The following is a 27,687-nucleotide window of genomic DNA, read 5'->3' on the forward strand; positions in this document are numbered from 1 at the left end:
TTGACAAAAGCAGGGAATAACCCTGCAGTCTTGAAGTTTATTGTAACTCCCTTTGGTAACATTTGGCTGTCTCATTTCCACTTGGGTGATCTTTTGGAGTTTCACAGATACATTTCAGGCACGGATATATAAAGTGATATCTAGTTGTTATTTGTTTGCTTTGGTGGGGTTCAGCCTTTTTGAGTCCCACCAAAGCAACTTCTTTCCTTCAAGATGGTAAAAAACTTGAATCTATGAGAACAAATAACAACCACACAAACAAATATATAAAAATCAAAAACACTGTATCATACATGAATATTCTGATAGAGAATATGATTATATACATAAATATATAGTACATAGCAACGATCACATTACTGCACCAACGGTTTATCAAAGAAAAATCCATTAAACAATACTGGCTAGTATGCTTTCACATTCCTTGTGATCTCCTTACATCCTTCTGAGTTATAGTGGAAGACAAATCATTAACAAAGACCCAGCTTGTTCAGTGTTTTAAATCTAAACAGATGTGTATTTGCAGGATCAGACTCCAGGCTGGTTTATATGTTGTGTTTCTCATGGGTGCTCCACCACAACCAGTCTCCTTGTGAAAAGTGAGCCCTGCTAGCCGTAAGAGTTAGAATTGCTCACTTCAGAGTTGAGGGTTGATGGAGAGAGTTGATGTAGAGAGCTGTAGAGGGTTGATGTAGAAGGTTTATTGTTAATCCTTTATAATGATTTCTAAATTATATAGCGGGGATTAGGATTATTCATAAAGAGACTGTTTTCAGTTACATAACATTTGTATCATCCCTTAAAGGGCTTTTAATGCTAGTTTTCCAATGATGGGCACAACAGGTAGGCATAAAGCTGTAGCTTGATAGCATTAAACTGAAGGCCCAGCTTTACTGAATGGCTGGCCCAGATTCTCTTGAGTGTAGTGTTGCCAACTGGAACAGATCTCAAAATCACTTATGGCAAGAAGTTATTTTATTGGCATGGCTACTTTTTGTGATAACAATGGCAAACTGCTACTAGTGATGGGCCTGAAAGTCCCTAGAAACCAGTGGCGATGAATTCTTGTAACAGATAAAACATATATTGGAAAGATTGTTGAAAGTTTGTATGACAAATAATGTATCAATTTAGTGCACCTTTACTGCTGAATATTCCTGTGATATAACAGTCGTTATAGTAATTTATTTCTTAAAAGTAAAGTACTTCCGGTGCTCACAACTTGTGTAAAACCCTGATTTGATTGTACTTGTTAACTTTATGGACAGTCATTTTAAAAATTAATTTATTTTCTTTTTCCTTCTGTTTATTTATATACACTATACATACATATATACATGCTAAATTTGGCAACTGCACTCGAGATTTTAATGATCTCGACTTTCAGACAACTTATAAATATTCCAGCATTTCAAAATGGGGTATAATATATTACACAATAGGCCCTACACACAGGCCATTTAAAAAGGCACTAGGATAACCTTTGAACTTCTATATTGTCTTCCAATATTCTAGAAACTGTGGTTATCAAAACAATAATAACAGTAACAGTCTGTTTTGAGGACTAAATACATAATTAACTCTATTCCTCCACCAGCACATTTCATTTCATCATATACCAGAAACGTTTGGCACAGGCTTTGATTCATAAATAACTATCCCTTATAAAAGGGCACTTTAATATTCCATAGGTTCCTAGTGGCAGTACTAGTAAAGTCTTTGGAATTTTCCAGTTATTGATAAGAAGTAATATCCTCTTCTACTTGTCAAAAGTCTTTTTTGGATGATGGCATTCAACCGTCTCCAGTAGAAAAGGGGAAAAAAAATACTTTCAACTTTCTTTAAGATTAATGTTGTTTAGAACCTGGAGAGTTGTAAATCCAGTCCAGGAGAATTAGAGCCATACTTCCAAACATGAAGATTATGCCAACAATGAGGAAAATAAGGGCCTGTAATTGAGAAGGCAAAGACAAACCCAAATTAGCAGTGAACAGACATGAAGATTCTGCAGTATTGAACTGTAATACTGACTATGGCTGGCCCACTTACTCCAATCTTCTGAGGTGACCTCAGGGGCTCTTTCTTGACAATCCGAAGGTAAAAGGCAGCAGGAAGAATGAAGATTAGCATTGTGGCAGCAGAGGCACCTAGAAAAAGAAACACAAATGGTTACTTACAGTAGGGGAGGGCATGTTTAGGAAAAAATACATCAATTAATATATTTATACTAATTTCTTTCTGCTGAACAATGTCAATTTAGACTCCCAAGAAATTATGCCATCACAACAAGGAATGTTACAGAGAAGATGGAAATCCCCATAATAATGTTCAATATTATTATAATCTGTTTGTCTTCTCAGAGTCTTTATGGGAAATCTAGAACACATTCTCTTACTAGAATACAGTACAAAGAAGTCCAGAATCATTACTAATATAATGACATCTTATTTATCTGGACTAGCTGATTTCCACTGATATTTATCAGATATGTATTATATCTGTTGTATGTAACATATATGATGCATGTCCCCTATATTTCAGATACATATCTAGTACAAATAGTATTTTGACATCACAAATTTGCATGATTGTAACATATTTGTATGTTACTTTCTTGTGATAACAGGATTATGTGAATACTGTATATCAAAAGTCACAAGTCAGTTATCCCTGGTAGAGTTATGTTAAAATGTTACTAGAATTCTGTATCCGTGGACTCAAATAATAGGCTAATATCTGCTGAGAGCTACCACCATAAATGGCTATGTGATACACACACCCTCTGAGGCCCAGTTCTCACTGAACACAGACGAGGTATTAAACCTGTGTCTCTGGACTATATCAGGGCTCACACAATGGAATGCTTTCCCACAAAAAGTCATGCATTTGGGTTTGTTTGGACCCTCAACCAGCTGGTCAATCATGTGAGAAGTATGTGCATGAAACTGTGCTATTCCATTCTTGCATACTTTCATGGGGTAGGGCATAGTGGGGTGGCAGAATATCTGAACTGTTCCTAACTGCATTGCTTAACTATTGCTAAAGTATTCAGAATGGAGCAGTGGGGTGTGGGAGATGCACATGCACACACTCATCCCATGTGATTGGGTGTTCCAGTTGGATGGTTGCTCATAGTCTTCGCAGGCATACAAGTGCAGAACAAGAGCTTTGCCCTTGCAAAGAGCCAATAAACTAACTTTGCTCAGAACTTGCCTTGCAGTGCAGCACATGGTGAGGGTAATGAGAACACAATTTTAGCTTCTGTCTACTCCCTGCAAAAGCACATTTAGTTGCCAGAAATGTGTCCAAGAGAGCTCTACCACCTTCCGAGACATATTCGTGGCAACAAAAAGGGCTTGTGCAGGAAGGGAAGAGAAGTAAAAAATCACATCCTCATTCCCCTTTCCATGTGCTGCACTGCGAGACAAGCCTCGAGCACAGCTGGTTTACTAGCTCCTTGTGAGAATGAACTCTTGCTCCACCTTCAAGGGTTGCAGAGAATTTACTTGGTTTTGATTTTATTGTTAATGTAATTGCTGTGTTGTCACCTCCTTGGGTGCCCATGTATTAGGGTAAAATATAAATGCTTTTAAATAAATACAGAACTCATCTTTTGTTGTGAGAACTGGGCCACAGTCCTGTGGTGATTTTTTACATGTGAAACTAGGCAAGTTTTATGCTCTCCAAGATGAATTTTGTTCTACTCTACCTAGACAGGTATTTCAGATAAATGATTGAACAGAGATACAGTAAGGTGGGAATATTTATTTATTTATTTATTTATTTATTTATTTATTTATTTATTTATTTATTTATTTTTTAAAAAGCTTACCTATGAATCCAAAAATGTCTCTAATAGTTGGGACAAAAATTACTAAGATGTTATTCAATGCAAGAATTATTGCAGCAATCAGGAAATGTCTTATCCAACTGAAAGGTCTTTTGGAGAATAGAAGTGTTGAAACTGATGTACGAATCTGAAAAAAAAAGCATGTCAAATATTTTCTTTTGTTCTATAGTTTTAGATTTATAATTGACTTATATGTGTACTTTTAGGCAGAATATTAACAACAGAGTATGCAAAAAAAGAGTATGTGTATGGGAAATAACTATTTTCAGAGAAAGACTGCCATGGGGGGGCATTCAAGAAATACTAATACAAATTAAATGCATCCCAGAAGAGTATATTGAACCTCAGCACAACAGTGAAATACATGGAGAATCTTCCTCATTCTTTGAAAATCCTTGTTGTAGGTTAATAAAATGAAGATATATTTGCTTTCAGTGCAAACATGTTTTCACTCAATCATTCAATCTACAAATGATACTAGGAAAAAACTATAGAGACAAATCAGTTTCTTTTGTCTCCTCATGCAAACCCCCCAAACCTGAAAAGCATTTCTGCAGCTTTTGTACTGCCGAATATGATAAGTAGGTAAAAGGTCAACAGCAGCTCACTGGGGATAGTGTTACACTGAAGTCTGCTGACTAGCTAAAGAAAGCTTAAGTGCAGAAGCTGGATAGGAAAAGTAGTATTTCTTTTAGGATCAACTGAGAGTCTTTAAAATCAATGGGAGTTTTAACCTCTGATTTCAGTGGCATAGGTTTCAAATAATTTCTATGATTTATACTATTATAATCTCTATATGTAATTCTCTAAGGTGTACCTGTGGCTAATCCTATGTGTGGTAGCTCTCGCTAGAGTTTGTGAGTGAGCTGCCGGGAGGGGGAGAAAAAGGCTACAGCATCAGCGGGGAAGAAAAGGCGAATAGGCAGGCAAATGGATGGACAGGTGGGCAGGCGGAGGGTAAGAAAAAGTGGCGGGCGGGTGGGGGGAGAAAGTGGTGGGCAGGGGGAAATAAAGCAGTGGGCGGGGGGATAGAAAGTGGTGGGTGGGGGAGAGAAAGCAGTGGGCAGGGGGAGAGAAAGCGACAGGCGGGGGAGAGAAAATGGGGGGGGGGAAGCAGCAGCTGGAAGGAATTGAAAGCGACTGGCGATGGGGAGAGGAAGCGATAGGCAGTGGCAGTGTCTAGCCAGGCAGCCAGCCGGAGAGAGGGAGAAGGGCTGAGAACGAGGTGAGGGAAGGAGGGGGAGGGAAAAAAGGAGAACTAGAGGCGCAGATGCTCTGTGCCTTATTATTAATTATATTAACAATTTATACTAATTGACTGTTTTTCTAGATAAAATTGAATCCAGCAATTTAGGATAAAATCCAGAGCTTATGGCTTGTATAGATATTATGTCATACACATCTATGGAGATGCATTATTACCTTATGCATTTCTTTGGGGCTTCACGTGACATTACTGTATGTCTGCATGAGGAAGCATGGAAAGACATGTAGGAGGTTTCCAGACTGTAATAAAGTATGAGATCTGCAAAGCATTTGCACATTCGAAGTGATATTACACCTTGTACAGATGTTCCTTCAGCTTTCCATGCCTCTTCCTAGCAGCTTATCCTTTGTACACATGCTAAGCAGGGACCTTGTACAATTTATGCCATGTCACTTGCTGGCAGCTCTTGCATTCTGAAAAAAAACCCCACTCTGTTTTCCAGTCTCCACAAAAATAGTAATGAACAAGAGTGGGTTCTTCTTGGAATGCAAAAGCTGGCTGGCAAGTGGCACTGTGAAAACTGCATGAGGTCCCCCTTAATATGTGGTCAAAGGGTAAGATCATCCTAGGGAGGAGTGTGGAAACCTGCAGGAGTGTCTGTATGATAAGTAAGATTGCACTTGAAACTTGCACAAAAGCTTTGCAGATCCCACATTTTATTGCCACCTAGAAACCCTCACAATGTAGCCTTCACAATGGAATATTAATTGAACAACTGGGTATAATTGCAGTTAAGAGGAGCTCAAAACTGCTGGTAATTGTAGTATGCAAGCTGAGACAAGTGATCACATAGTGTTGGGGCTGTGTCAGTGATTCCGAGAGTTGTCTGTGCACACCTGCTTGGAGTCATCTCCCTGAAGAAAGCATACTTTTGGAACAGGAATAACAACAAGTGTCTAAAAGACAGCTAGTGCTCCAAAACCTGGGATCAAGCAGGCTTCTATCTCCTTATCTTGCACCTCAGCCAGTTCCCCTTAAACCTTTAAGCCTCACCAAAAATAATGGAAGCTGCCAGCACTGCAATCCTTAAGGTCCAACTGCTATCAAAGCTTCTCTATGACAGCTCAGAACTTCATGCGAAATACATCCAGAACAGCCTGAAGTATCCCAAGAAAACTGTTGAGTGTTCACTAGCTCTGAATGTCTAAGTTATCCATATCTACACGTCACCAGTTAAAGTTCATTTTAAAAAAAAGAATGTAAGGCTTGGTTTGTTTAAATGCGAAACTTTTGCAGAATGAATGCATTGCTAGCTGAAGAAATGAATAACAATGAATCGAAAAAACAATGAATAATCAGAGTTCTCAGGAATGGGATGCTTAAAATCTTAACAATGGTTGTGTTTTGACTTACAGGGAATAGGACTATCGGCACAGTTAGGGTTACAGCCACAAGTACTGCAAGGCGAACCATCAAGAGCAGGGTGTCAAAAGTGTGCACTTTGGTGTAAGTATGAAGCAGCTCATCTTCAACTTCTCCTACAACAAAGAAATGAAGTAAGCATATCATGTATTCTTTCATTCACTCATTCACATAGACACACAACACACAAATGAATGGAAACTATTAGAATACTTCAGTAAAGAAACAATATATGGTTTAACAGAATGGACAGCATGACTCAGCCACAGGATGTGGTCCATTGCACATCAAGTTCTTAAACATGGTCAGCACTAGCCATTCTTTTTGTTTTTGTAACACAACTCTGGTTCAGATCCCACATGAACAGTGAACTCATGGTTAAAGTTGTTGCAGGCATGTATGGAAAGGCACTAGTGAGAATTGCTTGTCACCTTGCAAGAACAGGTACTGCAGAAATGAGGAAACTGCCTCAATGATGATTTAAGAATTCAGATATTAAATATAGCCATGGCTAAGCATCATATCTGTTTTTGTCTGGAATGGCATCTCACTCTAGGGATATGCATGAATTGAGATTCATGCACAGATTTGAAGCACAAATTTGGTACCTTTAAAAGTGAGGAGAGCAGTTCCTTATCTGCTGCTCTGCCGCTCCACCAAGCTTCCTGCTGTGATGGGGTGCTTCCCCTGGCAGCCCTTATGTGATGGTGGGATGGTAGTGTCATGGTCATGTGAAAGTCATTCACATGACTTTCATCCATTTGCGGAGGCCATGTGTATACCGCTGGTGCACAAGGGCTGCTGCGGGGAGAGCCGCTGGTGCACGCACTGCTTCAGCAGGAAGCTGCACAGAGTGGTGGAGGAGCAGGTAAGGACCTGATCTCAGTTTTAAAGCTGCCGTATCTGTACTTCGAATCTGTGCACAAACAGAGATTTGTGCACATCCTTATCCCGCTTTGAGCACAGTACTGTGGACTCACAATTATTTCATTAATTTCATGAATATTAAATTCATGAATAAAATAATATTCCTTCCTGTACCAGAAAACACTTCACCCAAGCAGAAAAGGATGTCATTTAAGTGAAAGAGAAAAGAGAATTCAGTGAAGGGAAATGACCCGTATAAGAAAGCAGGTTTGCCTTAATAGGAAAATCTGTATAGAAACTGCAAGTGAACATTTTAAATTTTATTTTAGAGTAGAAACCCTCAATTCTGAAGTGAAAGTGCACTTGAATGGGAAATGTTTGAGAACTTGGCTTGAGACAGTGAGAGACAAGAACACAAGTGGAATGAAATGAATGCTGAGCTAGACACCAGCTCAATCTCTGAGAATATCTGCAGATTAGTACAATAAACTAGACTAACCATAGAATGTAAGGTAGCCAAACAGTGCAGCAAGTAGATACATGATAAGCATCCCAGTGATGGAGACATTGGAAACAATTTGCATCCGTTTTCGTGATCGGCTGCAGGGAAAAAAAGTGAAGATAAGTTCAGTTCATAATGACATATGTTTATTATCAAATGAATAGCAGTTATAGTTTCAAAAGACTGTCTGATCAGGTGAGTTTATAGATTGCAAAGCTTATTATAGAGATTTTATTCCTGACTCATTCCATTTGATATCTTTATTTCAGCATTCACAGTAATTCTGTATAGAGTAGGTAGCACTACAATGGCTAAAATTGTCATGCTAATTTTAAACTTCTTTAATTATCATTTCCCCCCAAGGAAATTGTGAGGTAGCTTGAAGACTGAAACACAGAATTCTTGGTGTCTCACAAAATACAATTTCCTGCCTTTTCCTTATTCTGTTGTATAACTTTCTTTTATTCACTTTATTGAAACAAAAGGAGGCTTCTCCTCTTCTGGGGCATCTATCTAGATAGATGTTTTAAGAAAAGGGATGTGATAAATAGGAGCATGTTCATTTTCCACAGCAAAACTATTCATCTCAATCTGTTATACAGAGACCAGATAGCATATTATTGCCAGTGAAAAGGCCAGGTTAAGCAAAGATACAGATGGTATATGCTTTGATATTGTGAAAAGGTAGGTCTAGAATATAAAACAGACATGTCTGAAATTGAATAATATAAAAATAATACCACATGCAATCAATCAGATTAATAATGACCTAGCAGGAAATTCATTCGTGCATTATGCACTAAAGTCAGAAAATTGGGGGGAGGACCTCAGTATTGTTGCTAGATAAAGTACAGAAGTCTGAAAGAATAAATCTTTAAGAAGCAATCTTACTTTTTAAGTTCGCTGTATATGGGTAGGACTTCAGGGTGGCACACAAATGCAAATGCCAGGATAGGTAATGTATAGGCAGTCTAAAAGCAAAACAAAAGACTCAGCTCAGGTTAATGTTTCACTTTCTTAGTGGGTGATCTGAATTCAGTTTATTTAGCAATGCAAATAGCTTCAGGTTGCAACTGTTTCAGGTGAAGCACTGGATGATGGGCAGGGCAAGAAATTAGCTACCCAGTTAGCTTTCTTATATTGTGGTAGCAGAGAGCCTGACTGTTGAAGGAATGCTTCATAATAGTTTGCAGGAAGGATATACTGTGTTTCTATATACATCTATATTTATATCTATATATCTGCAGAAACCACAAAGGGAAGAAAGAGATGATAGGTGTCATGTGTGGTGTAGTGGTTAGGTGCTGGACTAGGACCGGGAAGACCTGAGTTCAAATCCCCATTCAGCCATGAAACTAGCTGGGTGACTCCGGGGCAGTCACTTCTCTCTCAGCCTAACCTACTTCACAGGGTTGTTGTGAAAGAGAAACTCAAGTATGTAGTACACCGCTCTGGGCTCCTTGGAGGAAGAGCGGGATATAAATGTAATAATAATAATAATAATAATAATAATAATAATATAATACCCAAATCATTGTGCAAGTTGCAGAGAGGAGACAAATCCTCCTCAAAAAGAACTGACAATCAGGACAAGTTTGGTTATAAGGAGAGCCCAATGGTTGTGACAAACTGGCCACACCTAAAACTCCAAAGTATAAAACTCTGAGTCGTCTGTCAATCGGGGGAGAACGGACAGCTACAGACATGCAATTTTCTGCAAAGCAAATGATAATAGCACCTTACCCGTGAGTTAAACACAAAATATTTGGGTTGGCACTTGTCATCTTCCTCTCTGTGAGCTTCATATTCTACTCCACTTCGATGTAGCTTATCACTGCTTTCTTCAAAACCCGAATAATGCCTGTTGGTGCTGTCCATCATAAAATTTACTCCTGAATTGGCAGAATCATTTGGCAACATCACTACATGTATCGGAACTGTGGTGTCATTGTATGACCAGTTGCCAGCATAATTGTCCAGGAGTGGGAGAGGGCAGGGTATTTGAGATTTCTTGTAGATTACCTAAAATAAGAATATAAATAAATAGTCAGAGATTGAATGTGCAAGTTGGCAGACGAAATTTTGAATCTTGTTATGAAACATTGCTAGCATTGGCTGATGCACTGTGCAATGGTATGCCTGCAAAACTTGTGCAAATTGTGTTACACAAGAGCAAATCCATTGGAAATAATGGGCTGATGCTTGCATAATGCATGATGCTTGCATTTGCACAACTTGTGCCCATGTCACATTACAAGGCTGGTGTACCGTTGTGCAGTATGTCAACCACTCACAGCCTCTAAAGGTAATATTTTGTTAGATTATTTTTTTATTGGCCTGTATCAGTGACTTTCAAAGTGATGTTTATTAGTCTGTATATATCACATTAGTCTGTATATATCACATGGCTGAAATTTTCATCCTGCTTACTCCTAGTAGCCCCATAGAAATCAAGATAAAAATGTTTTAAGAATGAACTCACCAAGTATTTCTGGTAAGACTGTCTTGATTTTCTAAAGTCATTTTTTTCCTAAATACACATTTATGTGTCTTTATGATATTATGTGTATTTAGCTTTTAAACTAAACTTGTGGTTTTAAATTGTTTTAAGGTTTTAATTTGTGTTTTAATTTGTTTTATTTTTCTGTAAACTGTCTAGAGATGGAGGTCTGGGGCCATGTCATAAAATAAATATATACACAGTGCCTACAAATAAAGAGTTACTGTATCTATCAACAAATTGGCGGATGGAAGCTTTGGGATTTAAATGGTCCCAATGTTTTTTGTTATCCAATATATCTAATATTAGTTTAATATGTACTGCTCCGAGAACCGTAGGTCGAAGAGAGAGGCACACAATGAAGAAAAGCCATGTTTAATTAATGTTGCTTAGGCAATAGGCATGTAGTGGTGTGGCTAGCCAGTGTACTTCCATCTCCTCTTTATGTGTTTATTTGAACACCTGAAGAGGTCTATAGTGTTGAAAGATTTAAACTTTTGATGCAACTAGGAGTTTCAGGTCCTTAACAATGTAGACATACATGAAGATCCACAAATATATAGAAGACATATTAGAATGGTTTGTTAGACAAGTGTGGAGGATTATTGCAAAAACTTGGAGCCATCAACTATTTCAGTAGCATGTTGATAAATGCATTAATAATGTAACAGTCCTCTATATATCAGCCCCACATTTTATAGAATTACTTACCACGCTCAGAAAAAAGACCATGCAGGTAAGTGAAAACCCACTTGTATAACCAAGATATCCTTAAAGAAAAAAAGAAAAAAGGAATGCGTAGTTAATCCAGAAGTGAAATCAGCTGATTAATTCAAATGTCTGACAGATAAATAATTAAATTTGTATTTTTATAAGGTAGCATTTTTACCTAAATTTTTTAGAAGTGAAAGTGGAAGAATAACTCCAATGCTCACAAATATCACGAGGTAGTTTCCATTGAGATACCATTCTCTAAAATGAAAAAAATAAAATGCTAATCTATTAATCAGTTCTACATATTGATCTACTGGCTTTTAATTAGATTTACAGCTTTAATAGTTTAACACTTTTTAACATTGTCTTAAATTTTAAATTGTTTTAATGTTTAAATTTTGTTTTAATTGTATCTTTATTGTAAACCGCCCAGAAACATAAGTTTTGGGCAATATAGAAATTTGATACATACATACATACATACATACAAGCAGATGGCTAAATTTTATTTAATTTTTTAGAAAGCAAAGCCATACCCAGAATTTTCTTCAAGCCCCAGAAATGCTCTGATTACTTCTGGAAGTTCATACTTAATAATAAAGAGGTAGCTTGACATTGCTGAAATGACAAATATATAAACTTAGAATTAGTATACGATGACCACATTGCCTAAAAAAATGCATCTTAAACATTCAGATAACTGGATTTTCAGTTAAACAGATCTATTGGCTAATATCCAGACTAACACAATACTGGCTGAAAAGTGTTCTGTGCGTGCAACAGGAGGCGGGTGATATTTGCCATTACTCTCTTCTCTCTGCAGGCACCCGGATTTCCCAAAAACAGATCTCTGAGAAAATAGTTTCTAGGGTACTTGGTAGTCTTTTGGGGTAGCTGCAATAGCCCCAGAAAAACCTATAATTCTCAAGATACTCTGTGCATTTTCCATAACAGCAGGGCAAGAAGTAAAAAATCCCTCAATTCTATTGTAATGCATTTTAAAGATGAAACTGCAGAAGCCGTTTCGGTAAACTTGGGGTTGGGGCAGCGGTGGGGAAGCAACAGGATAGAAGGACTAAATTGAAGAAGGCTGAATTCAGTCCCAGGGGGTGGAGCCACCACTGGGCGAATGGATTCAAAGAACCCGGGCTGCCACCAATAAGGGGCTGCGAGTGCAGCCCCACACATGCCCTCCGCATCTGACATCAGAAGCAGGGAGCATTATTTTGGTCCCAAACAGGGACCGCGTGGCCCTGTTTGGAGCTGAAATCGGCCCACGCTGCATTGGCCGTAAAGGCAGGGAGAGCCGCTCCTGGTCTCGCTGCCAACACAGTGGGGGCCGATCAATCTCCCTCCCAAACGGGGCTGTGCTGCCCAATGCAGCATGGGCCAATCTCCCTTCCAAATGGGGCTGCTCGGCCCCGTTTGAGAGGGAGACCTCATCCCTCGCATCTGATGTCAGACATGGGGACATGGCTAGCTGGGCCCCTGCGTCTGATGTCAGACACGGGAACGGGGTCAGGGGGCTGCAGCGGCTGCCTCACACGGGCCGCCACCAGCCTCCCTACGTTGCTGTTCAAATCAGACTGGCCAGTGCTTCTATTTGGGTCAAAATGGACTGAAGCAGGCCCAGGATGCCTTCTTCAATCCAGCCGCTGAAGCTTTATACAGCTTTATAATGTAATTAGCTGTTGGTATCAGAAATGTCATTCATAGTAAAATCATTACTCAGTTACTGTACTATATTAGAAAAATGCAATTAACAGACTTTTTATTGTAAAGCATTCAAGAAGAATGTAACATTGATAGAAAACACTTCCCCCACCTTTATTGTGAAAATTACTGTGAAAATTATTTAAAACCCACTCATTAAAAATAATTTCCCACTTACCTCCAATATTTTGCATTGTAAGAGAAATAAAAGCACCAATTTTTCCAGGCCATCCAAATGCCTTTTCACCCAATTTTTCATATATTAGTGAGCCTGGCAGCAAACAAAAACAAAAACATTAAAAACACTGTTATTGGTCAGTTTTGCCATGATATTTTAAGGCAGCGTATGCAGAGAGTTACCTTGAACAATGAGACAGGCAATTGGGGCATGATCCAGTGAAACCTAAGTGCTTTTAAAGTCCATGGATTTCAATAGGGAAATTAAAAAGAGCTCAAAGCTTTCCCACTGAAATCAGTGGGAAATAAAAGTGTTTAACTTATTGTTCCCATGTTATGGCCAATGATGACAAATTTGCCTGTAAGAACTCAGCAATGGAATTGCTGTATTTGTCCTTATCTTTTGCCCATTAAATAGTGTGCAGATTAGCCCTGAATTTTTGTCTGTCTGATTTGGTTGTGCACACCTAATATGTATCTGCCCTTGCCCTCCTAGTTAATAAACACCTAGTTTGTGCTTCATACCTCCTTCTTTGGCTGTCTTCAGTAACAGGTGAACCGAATAGAGAGACATTATGGCTACGCTGAACAGTAAGATTCTGTAAGAAACAACAAAAGTTAGAAATCTGTAATGGAGAATAAAAATGATCTTTGGTGTCAAGCTTTTTAAAAACTAGAAGGCATATTTTGGGATTACAGGGGTCAAAATTGTAGCTTTTCACATTCATTGCCTCAGGAAAACTATATCCAGAAAGATGGTGTAGAGTCGTATGATTTAATACACAGGGGATTTGCAGAAGTTAACATGTCTTAAAACACGTTTTCTAAATTAAGCTTCAGCTTTCATCTTCAGAAGCTCATTTTTGAGAATCCCATTGGAAACCATGGGATAAATGATTGTTTTTTCTCTTTGATACAGAGATACATCAATGCTGAGAGTACATGCTGTCTGGCATCTGTGGGGCTGCCCTTCGTTTTGATGGATGGAGACAATTCAGGGATGCCTGTGCCCACACTGAATGTCCCTGCCTTTGACAGTGATCCCAGCTTGTATCTTTAAAAGCAGTTGCCTACATTCTGCACAGCGGAACCACTTGCAGCCTCCCGGTTGGGAGTCTACTAATGCGTTACCGCGCCTGACACACGATCAAAAAGATGAGGTTAATGGCGCATGAGGTTAAAGGGAGGGGTACTTTGGGAGGTTTGCTGCTAGGAGCTGTGTGGCTCCCATTGCAGCACACTATCGCCCCAAAGCGGGCTAGGCTCCCTTAGCCCACTTTTGGGCAATCGTGAGAATAGCCTCAGGGTGTCGTGCAAGGAATAAAATAGTGGTACTTGGAAGTAGTGCTGTGTAACTGTGTGATTGCTGATTTAAGTGTTGTACAACTACAGTGTTGCATAATACTGTTGGGGCTGTCTGATGTGTGAGTCTCTAAGACCAGCATTCCAATCTGCACAATGTTGGCCAGTGTATTGTGTATCAAAGCAACGCAATCTTCTTTATGTTTACATGGGACTCTTTGAAGAATACCACCTGAAATGGTATCTGTATCCAACTTATTTTAATAGTAATTCAAACTTTGTTTTCAGCCCTTTCCCCTCAAATCGGGAGGTTTTAAGAACCCAGACACAACTCTTAAAATCTGTTTCATTTTGATTTGTTGAACTGGAACATGTTATGAAAAGTTGTGTCTGGGGCTGATAGGTATAGCTGTATTTTAGAAGTTGTTCAGAGGCAGCTGTTCTTGTCTGTCAAAGCATATACTGTATAGATAGTATATGTCAGCTACATGTCATTAGTGTTAGCAGTGCTAAAACATTTGCCATGGTCAGATTGGAGTGACAGCAAAGTCTGTAGCCACATTTCTCTACATGCAGTTTTAGATTCAGTGCCATATGGATACAGCATTATTTAGTTTCCCCAGCCATGGTAGTATCACTCTAATGACACCGATATATAATTAGTTGAGTTATTTATTCCTTCGACAGATTTGTCCCAGTTGGAATTAATATGCTGCTTGTTACAGATCTGCCATTTTTATTTTTACATGTTGCCTATGCAAATATAAATAAATATCAGAGATGCAGGCAGAATAGTTAATCAATAATAAGTACATTAGACGGACTGGTGTTTAAGTATTTTCATTCCAGAATTTGTTTTGCTAAATTTTTAAAAGACATATCACTTAATGGGGTCTCAAAGTGTGATATAGGCTACTGAGTTTATTTTCAGAAGTGAATTATTCTCTGCTTTTTCTTTTCAATTGCTCAGAAACACTACCTTTCCTCCATAGCCGCTCAAGTCTACTTAAATGAAAAAATGGTGAGTATTACACAGCACACATATATTTCTGATTCAGTTCAATGCATATTGCATTATATATTTAATGTGTATCTGAGTACAAAAAGTGGCCCACAGCTATTATATAATGAGAGTATTACAATGACTGTCAAACTAGTTGACAGTCTTATTATAATGATTTTCTTAGGATCTTAATCAGGGCCGGACTGGGGGCACTGAGAGGGCGGTGGAATGTATGTGGTGAGGGCACTGAGTTTTGAGTAGAATAGGTAATTAAGGGTGAGAGTTGGGACGCAGGGGGCAGTGAGGGGCGCCACGCGGCTGGGACGCACCAGGAATATGCCCTGTTGCCCTGGGGGCCAGTCCGAGCCTGAACTTAATCTACAATCCAAAATGTAGGATTGTAATCATTACAAACTGCTTGTAATGATAAGGATGAAACACGCTAAACCAGATTCTCCCCATTTTTTCTGAACCCACTTGCCGGGTACCTACATGAAAAGTACAATTCCAGTGTTGGCCATTGCATAGGACAGCCCTAAGATGCCACTGCCCATGATGGCATTGCTCAGATTAAATGCTGACATTCCAAATGAAGTATTTCCTGGATGCTGTTGGAAAACAAAAATGAAGATGTGATTAGTTTTGCTGTGTGTCAGTGATAATATCCTCAAACACATTTCTTTGTTGCTATTTTATCTGACCATTTCTGCAAAGTGATTTTCACAAGGAATTCTTAAAATACTTGTTTCATTCCTTCTCTCTGTAATTTGAATATACACAGACTAGAAGATGTATATATAATTTAAATTTGGCTCTCTTCTGCACCAATAATGTATTAGCAACAATTGCAAGTGAACTTCCATCTACTAAGGCTAAATTACATAAGTGACACACTGCTGTCCCTTAATGCTGCTTAAAACCTGCTTCCTGAGGCAACCAACCCACTCTGCCTCCAGAGGGGGTTGGCCTTGGCTGCATAGCGCTTAACATAACGTTGATGCTCAACCACCTTGGGGTTGTCTTTTAATGAAAGGCGGTATATAAATGTAAAAATAAATAAATAAAAAATAAATAAAATACATGACAGATGATAATAATAGTGGCAGCAAGCCAATCCAGCTTCCAAATCCTTCTTTTTATGCAACAATGTCATTAGTTAAAAAAACACTTACATATTCATCCGTATAGTCTTCTAATTTCTTTTTACTCAGAAATCCATTGGTAAGGAACTTCTGACTTTCTGCATCATCACCAACAAACTGACTGAAGTAATAAAACAAAACAAAACAAGAAATAAGTACCACTGCACTTGAGAAGTTCTTATTTAGGCAGTGCACATCATTCTCTTGCTACTTCCAATTTTATCTTCACAATAAAGATAAAATTAGGCTAGCTTGAGAGATAGAGAGGCTATTCCCATGAGCACTGGAAAGCAGGCTAAGGGAGCTTAGAACCACCGGGCTCGTGGGTGAGCCTGGCGCACCCAAGGTGGCTAGCCCGCCTAGAACACCTTCCCCTTAAATGAGGTTAATGGAGTGGGCGCTCTGTTAACCTCATTTTGTTGCTCTCTTTCACCACGGCGTGCAGTGACACATGAGCAGACTCCCAGCTTGGAGGCTGCAAGCAGCCTCCAGGCTTGGGGGTCTCTCCAGGATACTCCATGCATTCTCCCAGGAAAGCAGCCTCCCGGGCTCGGAAGTCTCTCCAGGATGCCCCATTCACTCGTGTGGGGCATCCTGGGACTTCCAGGGGCCATGCAGCCCCCACCCTTGGCAGTCATGTGGGCGGTCGATCTGGCCACCCAGGGCTCTGCCAGCGATTGTCTGTGCGGAGAGTGGGTTAAGTCCGCTTTCCCCACAGACCTCATTGAGGCGCTTCACAGCAGTCATGTTAAGCGCCTCAGTAACTGGCCAAAGGTAACCCAGTTGGCTTCACAGATAAGTTCATAGAACCTAGGTCTCCTGAATCTTAGTTCAACAATACTGCATAGGTTCTTCAGTGGATAATCATCTATCATGAAAGCAGAGGTGTTGGGTGGAAAGTTTTCCAAAACAAAACAAACAGTACATCAACATTTCCGCACTTAATTTTTCCATGGAATATTTTACATTTCTAAAAAATCATCGGCCAACATCCAAACTAGCATTGTGCAAATGCAGCAGTGCAAGTTCAAGAATATCACTGTTGTCCTCAGGGACATATTTTGGTGACAAACAGTGGGCTCCACAAGAAAGGGGAAACCATTTTCCACTCAAGCATCAGTTCAGGGGTAGTATGGAATTTGTACTGTTGCATGTGAACAATGCTTGTCCAGATTTCGATCATTGTTTCATAAAATTCATTTGTTAATATTATGCAAATTCAGCAACTTCAAAGTTGCAGTTAATATTTTTCAGTTGGTTATTCCTAGGAAGTGTGTGAGGGAGTACATATATGTTTTAATGATTTATTAGTATTCTGCTAAAAATAATTTCTTTTTGCTTAAAGCTTTGAATTTGTTTCAGTATAACATTTAAACCACATTACGTATTTTTTACTGATTCCTCTGCAATCAAATATTTCAGTTCTACTTGGCTATTTGAAAAACTTTTAAGATACAGCATGGAAAGACAATATAGTGGGTTGTCACCCCACTATATTAATAGGTCACCCCAACTAAATAAATAGGTTAGATAACATGCCAAATCAGATCATAATCTAGTTAGGATATAAAGAAAATGTGCATGGTAAATTTTTCTGAGGAAAATAAATAATGCAAATTTTATTCAAAAGAGGAAACATTTTCCAGAAAGTTTACCAATTCAAAATCTACCAATTCAAAATCTACCAGAAAACCCACATCTCTGTATGACAGGTTAAACAAATTGCTCATAATGTACACTAAAATCAACCTAGTCATATAGGGATACAACAGTGAAAATAGCCCACTAGTTGCAATCATCATCACCAAACAAAGGGCTAAAGTTAGTAAAGTTGTGCCATTGAGTTGGCATCAACTCCTGGAGACCACAGAACCCTGTGGTTGTCTTTGACAGGAGGGGTTTGCCATTGCCATCTCCCACGCAGTATGAGATGATGCCTTTCAGCATCTTCCTATATTGCTGCTCCCCGATATAGGTATTTCCCATAGTCTGGGAAACACATATCAGTGGGCATTCAAAACGGCAACCTCTTGTTCCCTAGGCAAGTTACTTCCCTGCTGTGCCATTAGGTGGATATGCGCAGGGCTAGCCCAAGGATAAATAATGTCCTGAGCAAGGAATGCCTTTGGCATCCCTCCCATTATACACTTGGCAAATAGCAAGCTACTACATTCAGCCTAGAGCCCCCTTTGCAGGCAAGAGCTTTTGGCAACTACCCAGCTCATGCATCCCTATGGTCAGCCTATTCCCACATGTTCAAACAATGCCTGAGTGGGAAACGGAAGCATGCTGGCTAGTCACACATCCCTGATATGCTGGCTAGCTACATCCCAAGGCATCTGGGCATTATATGGAATAGCCCTTGCCTGCAAAGGTAACTGCTAAATATGTGGTGCTTTCTCCATACTACTTAGAATCCTGGCAATCTTTCTTTTTATATGTAGTGCTTGCCTTTGCAAAGAAGTGCAGGGTTTTCATGGCTAGCTGGTGTGCTCCCGTATGCCTGCTTCCATGCTTTTAGGCATAACATCTGAAAGGTGATACATATCTTGCTGGGCTATGCCATTTTAAACTGCTGGTGGCAAATACTAAATGTTTGAATACTCCTGCACCTACATCTTCTTTAAACATGCAAAACTAGTATGCCAGGGAAAAGGCTAGGCTAGAATTCTCTTCTTGTCTCTTCTACTTCCTATTGCAACTGCATGTTAAAAATATGTAAATAGAATGAGTATGGAATTATTCATTCAGAACCAACTCTGCATGGACAGGTTAGGCAACTCTTCAGAATGGTTTTAATATCATTGGAGAGGGAAACTTCCCAGGCTCAACTCCTACAACAATCTAGGCGCCTGTGTTTAACCCATTAAACACAAACATATGTTTGCCCAATAACCCAGTCCTCAAAATTTCATTCATTCTAAGCTAGTAATGTGAATGCAGGGTGGCTTATGTGAAATTATAACACTGTTCTTATATTTTTTGTCTTGCCATTCAGGCAATTAAATTTTCTCATACCTGCTAATAGTAGCCTTCTCTGGATCTACCATCTCAGTGTAGTTGTCTTCAGTGCTTTCTCCACTGTTGCTCTCCTCATCAAGTTCTATGTTGACTTTTCGCAGTTCCATGCGATCCATTTAAGCGGTCAGCGATTTCCAGTACACACACAGGCTGAGGCGTCTTCAGTGTCAACAGAACTGTACTTTCTGCTTTAAAGGTTCTGCCTCCACAATATGTTGACTCTCAGGACACTCTGTTCTATAAACAGGACACAACATAACTCATTTAAATCTTCTTCAAATTAAATGAGTGAGAATTGCTCTTTTTAAAAAATAACACATTAAAAGGAACTATGTTCTTGTCTGGGAAAATACTGAATAAATAAAAGCAGTCTATAGACTTTCTTCTCAACATGCTATAAAGAAGAGTTACTTCTAATGTACTATAATCAAGCTATTTTCCTAGGCATTATTCATTTATCATTGAAATTTATCATGAAAAAAATTATATATTTATATCCAGATTTTTGCTCAGAAAATGGGCCACAAAAAATAAGAACAAGGTTTTTAAAAAAGGCTAGTTAAAACAAATAAAAAAGCAAGAACAAATAATGAGGTCATTCACACAATCGAAAACTGTGTTCTACCCAGGTTTGGGAGCTGTGTGTACTCCCAATTTTTGATTGTGTGGAAGCAAGGTTAGAGGAAAACCTGTGTAGAAGTGATTGTGTGGAAGCAAGGTAGGGAGAAAAAGCTACCCAGGTTTTCCTCTTACCTTGCTTTCACACAATCACTTCTACCCAGGTTTTCCTCCTACCTTGCTTCCACACAATCAAAAATCACAGTTCCCAAACCTGGGTAGAACACAGTTTTCGATTGTGTGAATGACCTCAATGTTTAGCAGAAGTAGATCTCTAAAAATGTAGTGTGAAATGCTCAGAATAGGAAATGCACCTTAAATTGTTTGCGGGTGAAACTTGAAAACATCTGCCTAAAAAGAGGAGGCTTGAAGTACCATGGCCAGGCCATTATATTATAGTCTGCAATCAATTAGAGATCAGTGTCTATATTTCACATGTAATGGCCCACTTATTAAAGTATTCTATTTTAACTGACAGTGTAGCAGGCTTGATTCAAAGAGTGGGATGGCCATATATGGTTTCAGCTGAAATATGAAGCTGAATAGTATCCAAGCTGGCACCAAAATATGGTGAATATTGCAATACATTTTAAAAATTATTTTATAAGAGACTATGTCTTGATGATTTTAGCTGACATCTTGACTAATGAGTCATGAGTGCTACTTCTCATCCTATGGCTTACCCCTCTGTAATACCTATTCAAATACCTGCTGATTCTGCTGTGAATTTCAATGAGCTTCCCTTGCTCTTCCCTTGCTCACACTGTGCCACCCCAAAACATGTCCCTGAGGGCTGCACAACCATTAGGGATATATATTTTGGGTGGCACAGAGTGATTTTAAGGAAAGGGGATGTCACTGAAAGTTGCCCCCTGTGCATGCGCCAGTGCTGTGTTAGTGGAAAACATTAGCACCAGTGCTTCTCACATGCTTATTAGTCAGGATGCCGGCCAGTGTGTATTTGCTGCTGGTTTATTAATTTATTTTTATGGGTAATTGTTTTGATGTCTTAATCTGCTATCATTGATACAAGCCATTTAGGTTTCACTTTCTAAAATAAAGCAGGATGCAAACCTTTTACAACAAAACAAAGTTTATGATCCTCATGTCCAAATTATAATCAAATTAATTTTATGAAGAAAACCTTATTCTCTTGAAATCTATATTCTGAAATGCTGATATACAATAGGCATTTGATTTAAATTTCAAAAATAAAGAAAATCTGGGTGACAGCATATTACCTGATAGTATTAGCAGGCACAGCATACTATTTATCCACTGTAATATATATTTAACTCTATATATTATGATAAGATTATAATTGTTGACTGTTACTTCTGCATGACATCACATCTGAGAAAGTGTCACCTTCCAGTACTATCAGCTGAATACTCTGGCATCCTCCCAGGTTGAGGACTACCAGTGATAAAGATATGTGCAATACTATGTCATAAAATACAATTGTTGGGTCTAGTGTAATACCTGAAGAGCGAAACTCATAAGGAAAACGTGCAAGGTCAAGAAGGACTAGTGCAATATACACTGCCTAAAGTAGGCTATATACATGTTTAATTCATCCACTTTTGTGTATTTGCTTTGCCTCTTCCTTCCATACTACTTTTCTCTGTATTCTAAATGGGTTTCAGGTAGAACGTCCCTCAGAAGTTCAAGGTTGTCTCAATACCCCCATATGGATATTCTTGAAGTCATTCCCGATTCCACAAACTGTGAATCCTAAAATGACTTATTTCACTGCCACAAAGTCTGCTCCTTCCATGGTATGGTTTCCCACCTGACCGATTGGTTAAATTGTCCTTCCCTAATATAAACAGTATCTGACTCCCCTGCTGAAAACACCTAAGTCTTTAGCTAGAACACTTGTTCTCTCTGCTTCCTATCTCTTTCACCTTTCAATCCTTGCCATCTCCTTTTCATCCAGGGCTCAGGAAGGTCAGATGACTTATTTTAAGAGCCATCATCTCTCTGTATTACCACAGTACGTAAATGTAATAGAGTCCGTATAAGACTTTTTAGCATTACTTTCAGTCTGGTTGCCCAGCACTTTCATTGATTTCTTAGGGCGGGTTTAGAACCCACTGAAAGTCTGTTTCCTGAGAACCTCTGCACCCTGGGGAGTGTGTGCTCCTAGCAGGCATGTTGTCTGAAACTGCCGGCCTCTATTTTTTGAGCCTTTCACCCAACATGTGTCTGACATTACACTCAGCTTCAGATATAGGTTACATATGGGTGGAGAATGTCAGATAAATTTGGCCAGAAGGCTCAGGAACCATAAGTTGGCAGGTTTGGATAACACATACCCCAGGAGCATGAACTCCTTGGGTACTGGACTTTTGATGGATCATCTGAACCCACCCTAAGAAAGCATGTGGAAGCAAGTCAATGGAAGTGTAATGCTAAAAATGTTTTTAACCCTTTTAGGTTAAAAGCCTTTTAACCTCTACACACAATGCCCAGTTCCAGGAAACCAGACTTTCAATGAGTCATCTGAACACACCCTTAGTGTGTTCCTAAGGTTCGAAACCACTCATGTCAGGGTTAGTAGGTTATCATTGTATACAGCAAGAATAAACCTAGAATACAATACAACCGATTTGATGTAGTGTCTGCCTCTGGGCACAGGAGCTCAAACATAGATTTTTAAAATAAGTACAGAACTGCTCCTTTCACTTAAATTAATGGGAGACATGTGCACAGAAGCTCCTTGGCCAGCATCTCGACAACAAAGGTGTAGCATTGCTGTACAAGCGCTTTGGGGGGAAGGGGCTCTTTTCACTGATATCTCCTTCTCCCTGAAGCCTACTAGTCTGAAAACAAGTCCCTGAAGGTCATGCCGCCCTCAGGGACATATTTTCAGGGGTCACAATTGGGTTGCTTCACAGGAAAGAGGAGACTGGCGAAAACTTCCCCTTCTATGGAACATGAGCTCTGTGGGAGTACTTCTTTAGTTGGGATGCCAGCCCACATCTCTATCAGAACACTGACTAGATTGGGGTAACTATGCATCATCATCATCATCATCATCATCATTATTATTATTATTATTATTATTATTAAAATTTCTATACCACCCTTCCAAAAATGGCTCAGGGCAGTTTACACAGAGAAATAACAAATAAATAGGATGGATAAATAAGAGGTAGCATTATACCACTTGATAAAGGGACATATAAGGACATTGGGGGCATGTCCATGTATACCACTGTGAAAACCTTTTTTTTGTTGAATGTGTCTTTCCCCTAAGCAGTCCTCTGAGCTTTCTGAAAAGCCCTTGATGAAGGTTGAGGGACCCTTAGGACACCGTGGGTACGATGATGCGAGCAGGTGCAGGGGAAGGAAGAAAGGTAAGTGAAAGCACCTCCTCTGTTAGTGGAGTCTGCCCAGTGTCCAAGTGTGTTTGCCTCCCACCGAAGCAACCTGCCTTGCAGCCAATGCCATTGCTGATGGTCCCTCATTGGAGAAAAGTAGAGGCTTTTCAGGAAGCCTCAGTGGGTTGCTTGGGGAGGAAATAATGGTTGTGAAGACCATTCCATTGGAGTCACTCTATGAGCCAGTGTGGTTACTATAATCTCCACATGACAATGTTCACTTAAGAGGTAAGGGGGAGGGGTGGATGTAAACAACCACAGACATCTAATTCACTATCAGGCACCGTCTTTCTCTTCACTCCCCTAGGAAGTGAAACAGAGACAATTTATACTAATAGGTAATCCAAATGATATAAATGAGATTTTAAAAGTATAATCATCATGGGAATCACCTTCACACAATTATTACAAATTTATTGACTAATTTATGCAAAAAAACCCCAACTCTTTGTTTTCTATTTGATGAAATAAAGCATCAATAGGCATGGCCATCACAGCTAGCATTGTAGCACAATGCTACAAGAACTTATTTTCATGATCCAAATGCATGGGTACATGCTAAACTAATTTTATTATTCATATGGGATTTTGAATACTAATGAGTGAATTGCATATTTTTCAGTGGCCCAGGAACTATTTCATTACAAATAAGCCAAATATTTATATACCACTTTTCAACAAGAGTTCCCAAAGCAATATATATATACTTATAATGAGAATGATTGCTTAAGAAAAATCAATGTCCATACACATGGTAGGAAACTGAATCAATTATTAGCCATAGAACTATCAACACATGACACTTAATTCTGTTTCTGCCAATATAACACATTAATGGATAGTGTGCAGGAAAAGCACCATGAACTTGAAAGTACTACAATATATTTGGAACTTCAAAATTATGTTCAAAATATTACAGATTTAGCAGTGACCATTTGTAGTTTCTTCCTCTCTTTAACTCCATATTTGATGAGAATGTCCTTTTACCAACATGGAGATTAGTTTGGTCACAAAGCTACTACAAAACCAGAACCATTCTGTTGTGTATAAACATGCCGTTCCCAACAAACATTCAGTCATAAATGTATTTATAGCATGACAGCACTGAAGGGGATGTGCACACAACTCATACATATTTTTCAGTACCAGCACAACAGCTAGAAGTTAGAAGTAGACTTTGAGTTGGAAAGTAGATAGCAAAAACTGGGGTTTAAAAAATCTAAAATAAGTACAAAACACCAAAGAGTTTGATATGGTTTCCTACCAGATACAGCCGGTCTGCATTTTCTTCTCTGTGGTCACTCCAGTCTTGGAACTGAGAATGATCACCTAATCTGGCATGAGGCCAGAGAGAGCCTTGTAGCTTGGCATTAGGCCAGAGCCTTATATCACAGGAATTAGGCCCCTTACTGGAGGGGCCTAATTCCGGAGGTACACGGAACTCCAGTTAAAGCATTGCAAAACTGCTCTGCCTTTGTTGTGCCATAACACCAGATACTTTGTGCTTTAGCAAGCAGAACAATTTCACATAATGCCTATTTACTTGTTTAAAATCTATACCCAATCTAAAAAGATTATTAAGTGTCATTGCAAATCTTCGTAACAAAGTTAAAAGCACACTGGAAGAAAAACTAGCCACAAAAAAGAAGTAATCAATACTGCCCCTGCACACACTTTAATTATCAGTTCAGTTATATTCATCTTGCAGGGAAAAATAGTTATCTCTCTCTGTTATTCAGGACACAAATTTAGTTTAATGTATAATTGTATATGCCAGCCAGAGTCACACTTCCTGTCAGTGTTTATTTTGCTTTTCAACTATAGCAATGCCTCTGGCTTACAAAATACAATAAAATAAAGATAATCACCACCAGTCGGCTAGAGAGATCTTTGCATGTAGCCATGCTCTCTCATACACGCCTGATGTGGCTAAAAATGCACATCATGTTTGCTGGCCTCATAAGTGGCCAGATGCAATTTTCAATGTGAATGCAGATGTGTTGCCATCTAAGCCACTAATTATTGTGTATTGTGAACACAATTAGAGCTGAATTGGCATCAAACCTTTGGGACTGACCTTATAACAAAGGGCTTGTTTTATATGATTGACTATCCTGATTTAAGAAACTATTAACTTGCTTCTGTCTTGTAATCATTTGCACAATCAGGAGGTTAATCTCAAGCTGAAGTGAGTTCAATGAATGGAAAACACCCCTGGGTAAACATGGCCACTTGCCTATCCTCCGTTCATCACAGGACAAATGACCATGGCAACATAATCAAGGTCATGCATTACCTTGGCTATGCAAGAAATTGGGTAGAATTCAAAATTCATACAGTACACAGTGACTTAAGTTTAAATCAATATGTTGAAAAGAGGATGACAAAAGCTACACTCATAAGAATTCTTAGTTAGCAGCCAGTCCTAGTGAAATGTGGTCTTTATTTCTGAGTAAGCAAGGGCATCCTGAAATTCCCTAGCTGTGTATATTAGGCAAGCCTGATTAGGTAAGTTAGGCAAGCCTGAGTTAATAATCTTAATTAACAAATTTCCTATTCTTGGGCAGCTCATGAAAGCTTCAGAATTTACACCACCTATGCACATACAGAATGCACTTGCATAATGTACTGCCATTAATACATTATCACAGTACGATGTACATCCCAAAGCAAGAGAGATGTATTCATGTTGCAGTGCTTACAACAACAACTACTACAACAAATATTCAGTCTATTAACCTACTATTTGTAAAAAACATATTTGGCAAAATGATGGGCTTTTTTCTTCTTCAGAGGCATAGAAATATTAACACTAAGCAAGAAAACACTGCAGCAGAATTTTGTACAATGGATGAGAACTTCCATGTGCATTCCTCATGAATTCAAGCAAGGATAATGATCTGCCTTGATTCAGCTTCATAGGTGGTAGCAGTATTATGTGAGTGAGTGTGTAACGAGTGTTTAACGAGCACATCTTGTGTCTACATAATTAAGGCTTGCTTCAGACATGACATGGAACCACGGGTCCAATGAACTCCTATCCCATCCCACTCTCCCATCTGTTTTCGGGTGTGCAGGAGAGCTGCCTCTCTGCAATCTACGAGAAGCTCAGCGAGGCAGGGGAGCTGGCTGTGCGGGTTTCCTTCTTAACAGAAGGACAGCCTGCACAGCCAATCATACTGGAGTGAGGGAGGAACCTCCTCCCTCAGCTCTGGGTCTGTGGGGCCAAAACTGCCTTGCCTGTGTTTGGATGTAATGCTGGTGCCGCAGAACCAGAGTTGGAGGCGCCCAAACGGCAAAGGTCTGAGTTTGGGGAGGGAAACTGTGGGCCCCTTTTCGCCTTCAACTCTAGTTTCCTGATTTTGGATGTGTGTCTAAGGAAATGGGAGGTGAAGGAATTTGGTGCTAGGCTTTCTCTATGGAACGAGGCAGCTGTCAGTGGACTCCACATCCATCCTCTTAATACTGTTCAGACTTTATGAAGGACAGGCAAAATATACATGAAATAATAAAATCATCTGGATTATATCCACTCTAAATCTAGAATAACTGGACTGACATTATTTATTTAATTCATTGAATGTATACACTGGTTTTCTATAAAAAACACAAAGCATATTTTTATCACTAAAATCCACATAAAACATTAAAAATTTAATTGAAAAACAGTTCAATGTGTTCATAATCAATGTAATTAAATATGTCAATGCATTTATTATTCAATCTGACTGCAGAAAGATTTCTGAAATTGTCACAAAGACAACCATTTTGAGAATTGTATTTAAAATTTTGAACATGAAGTCTTCCACAACTTCCATGATGTGATGAGCGAAATATCACGTACATTTTTCATTATTCATGTAATGAATTGGTTACAGAAATCTGTTTTAGACAAAAAAAATCTTAGTAGACAAGTAAATTTTCTTTCAAAATTTAGAATCAAATACTGTATTAAATGTTCTGTCAAGATCCAAAATAAAACATGACTTCCGAAGCAAGTCTGCCAACAAAACAATAATAGAAAATCTTAACTGCTATTGATATTTTCATATATTTATTAAATATGAACTATTTCATATCATAAGTATAATGAACTTCACAAAAATTTACCTCAAAGCTTTTCTTTTTCTTCCTTCCTTCCTTCCTTCTTTCCTTCCTTTCTTCACACTAAGCTATAACTTATTTATTTAAAAAATGGCACTTGTCTCTAGAGTTTGCTAATATAAGACCTTCTACAGTTACACAATGATTTAAAGGCAAATG

The 27,687-nt window shown here is 38.9% G+C and overlaps 1 protein-coding gene across 1 annotated transcript; it reads right to left on the reverse strand.

Annotated features, from left to right (window-relative positions):
- SLC38A4 (solute carrier family 38 member 4) lies at positions 1-27,686 on the reverse strand. Its single transcript, XM_053253413.1, has 16 exons — positions 27,535-27,686; positions 19,418-19,657; positions 16,430-16,520; positions 15,750-15,865; positions 13,478-13,551; positions 12,954-13,046; positions 11,599-11,680; positions 11,238-11,320; positions 11,060-11,118; positions 9,592-9,870; positions 8,740-8,819; positions 7,846-7,946; positions 6,471-6,595; positions 3,833-3,977; positions 2,050-2,147; positions 1-1,949 (listed from the first exon to the last, which is right to left on the reverse strand). Exons 2-16 carry the CDS (start codon positions 19,534-19,536, stop codon positions 1,848-1,850), a joined length of 1,647 nt encoding a protein of 548 aa, XP_053109388.1. The 5' UTR covers positions 19,537-19,657; positions 27,535-27,686; the 3' UTR covers positions 1-1,847.
- Position 27,687: the final 1 nt, after the last annotated feature.

This window comes from Hemicordylus capensis, chromosome 5 (assembly GCF_027244095.1).
Source record: "Hemicordylus capensis ecotype Gifberg chromosome 5, rHemCap1.1.pri, whole genome shotgun sequence".
Taxonomy (NCBI): Eukaryota; Metazoa; Chordata; class Lepidosauria; order Squamata; family Cordylidae; genus Hemicordylus; species Hemicordylus capensis.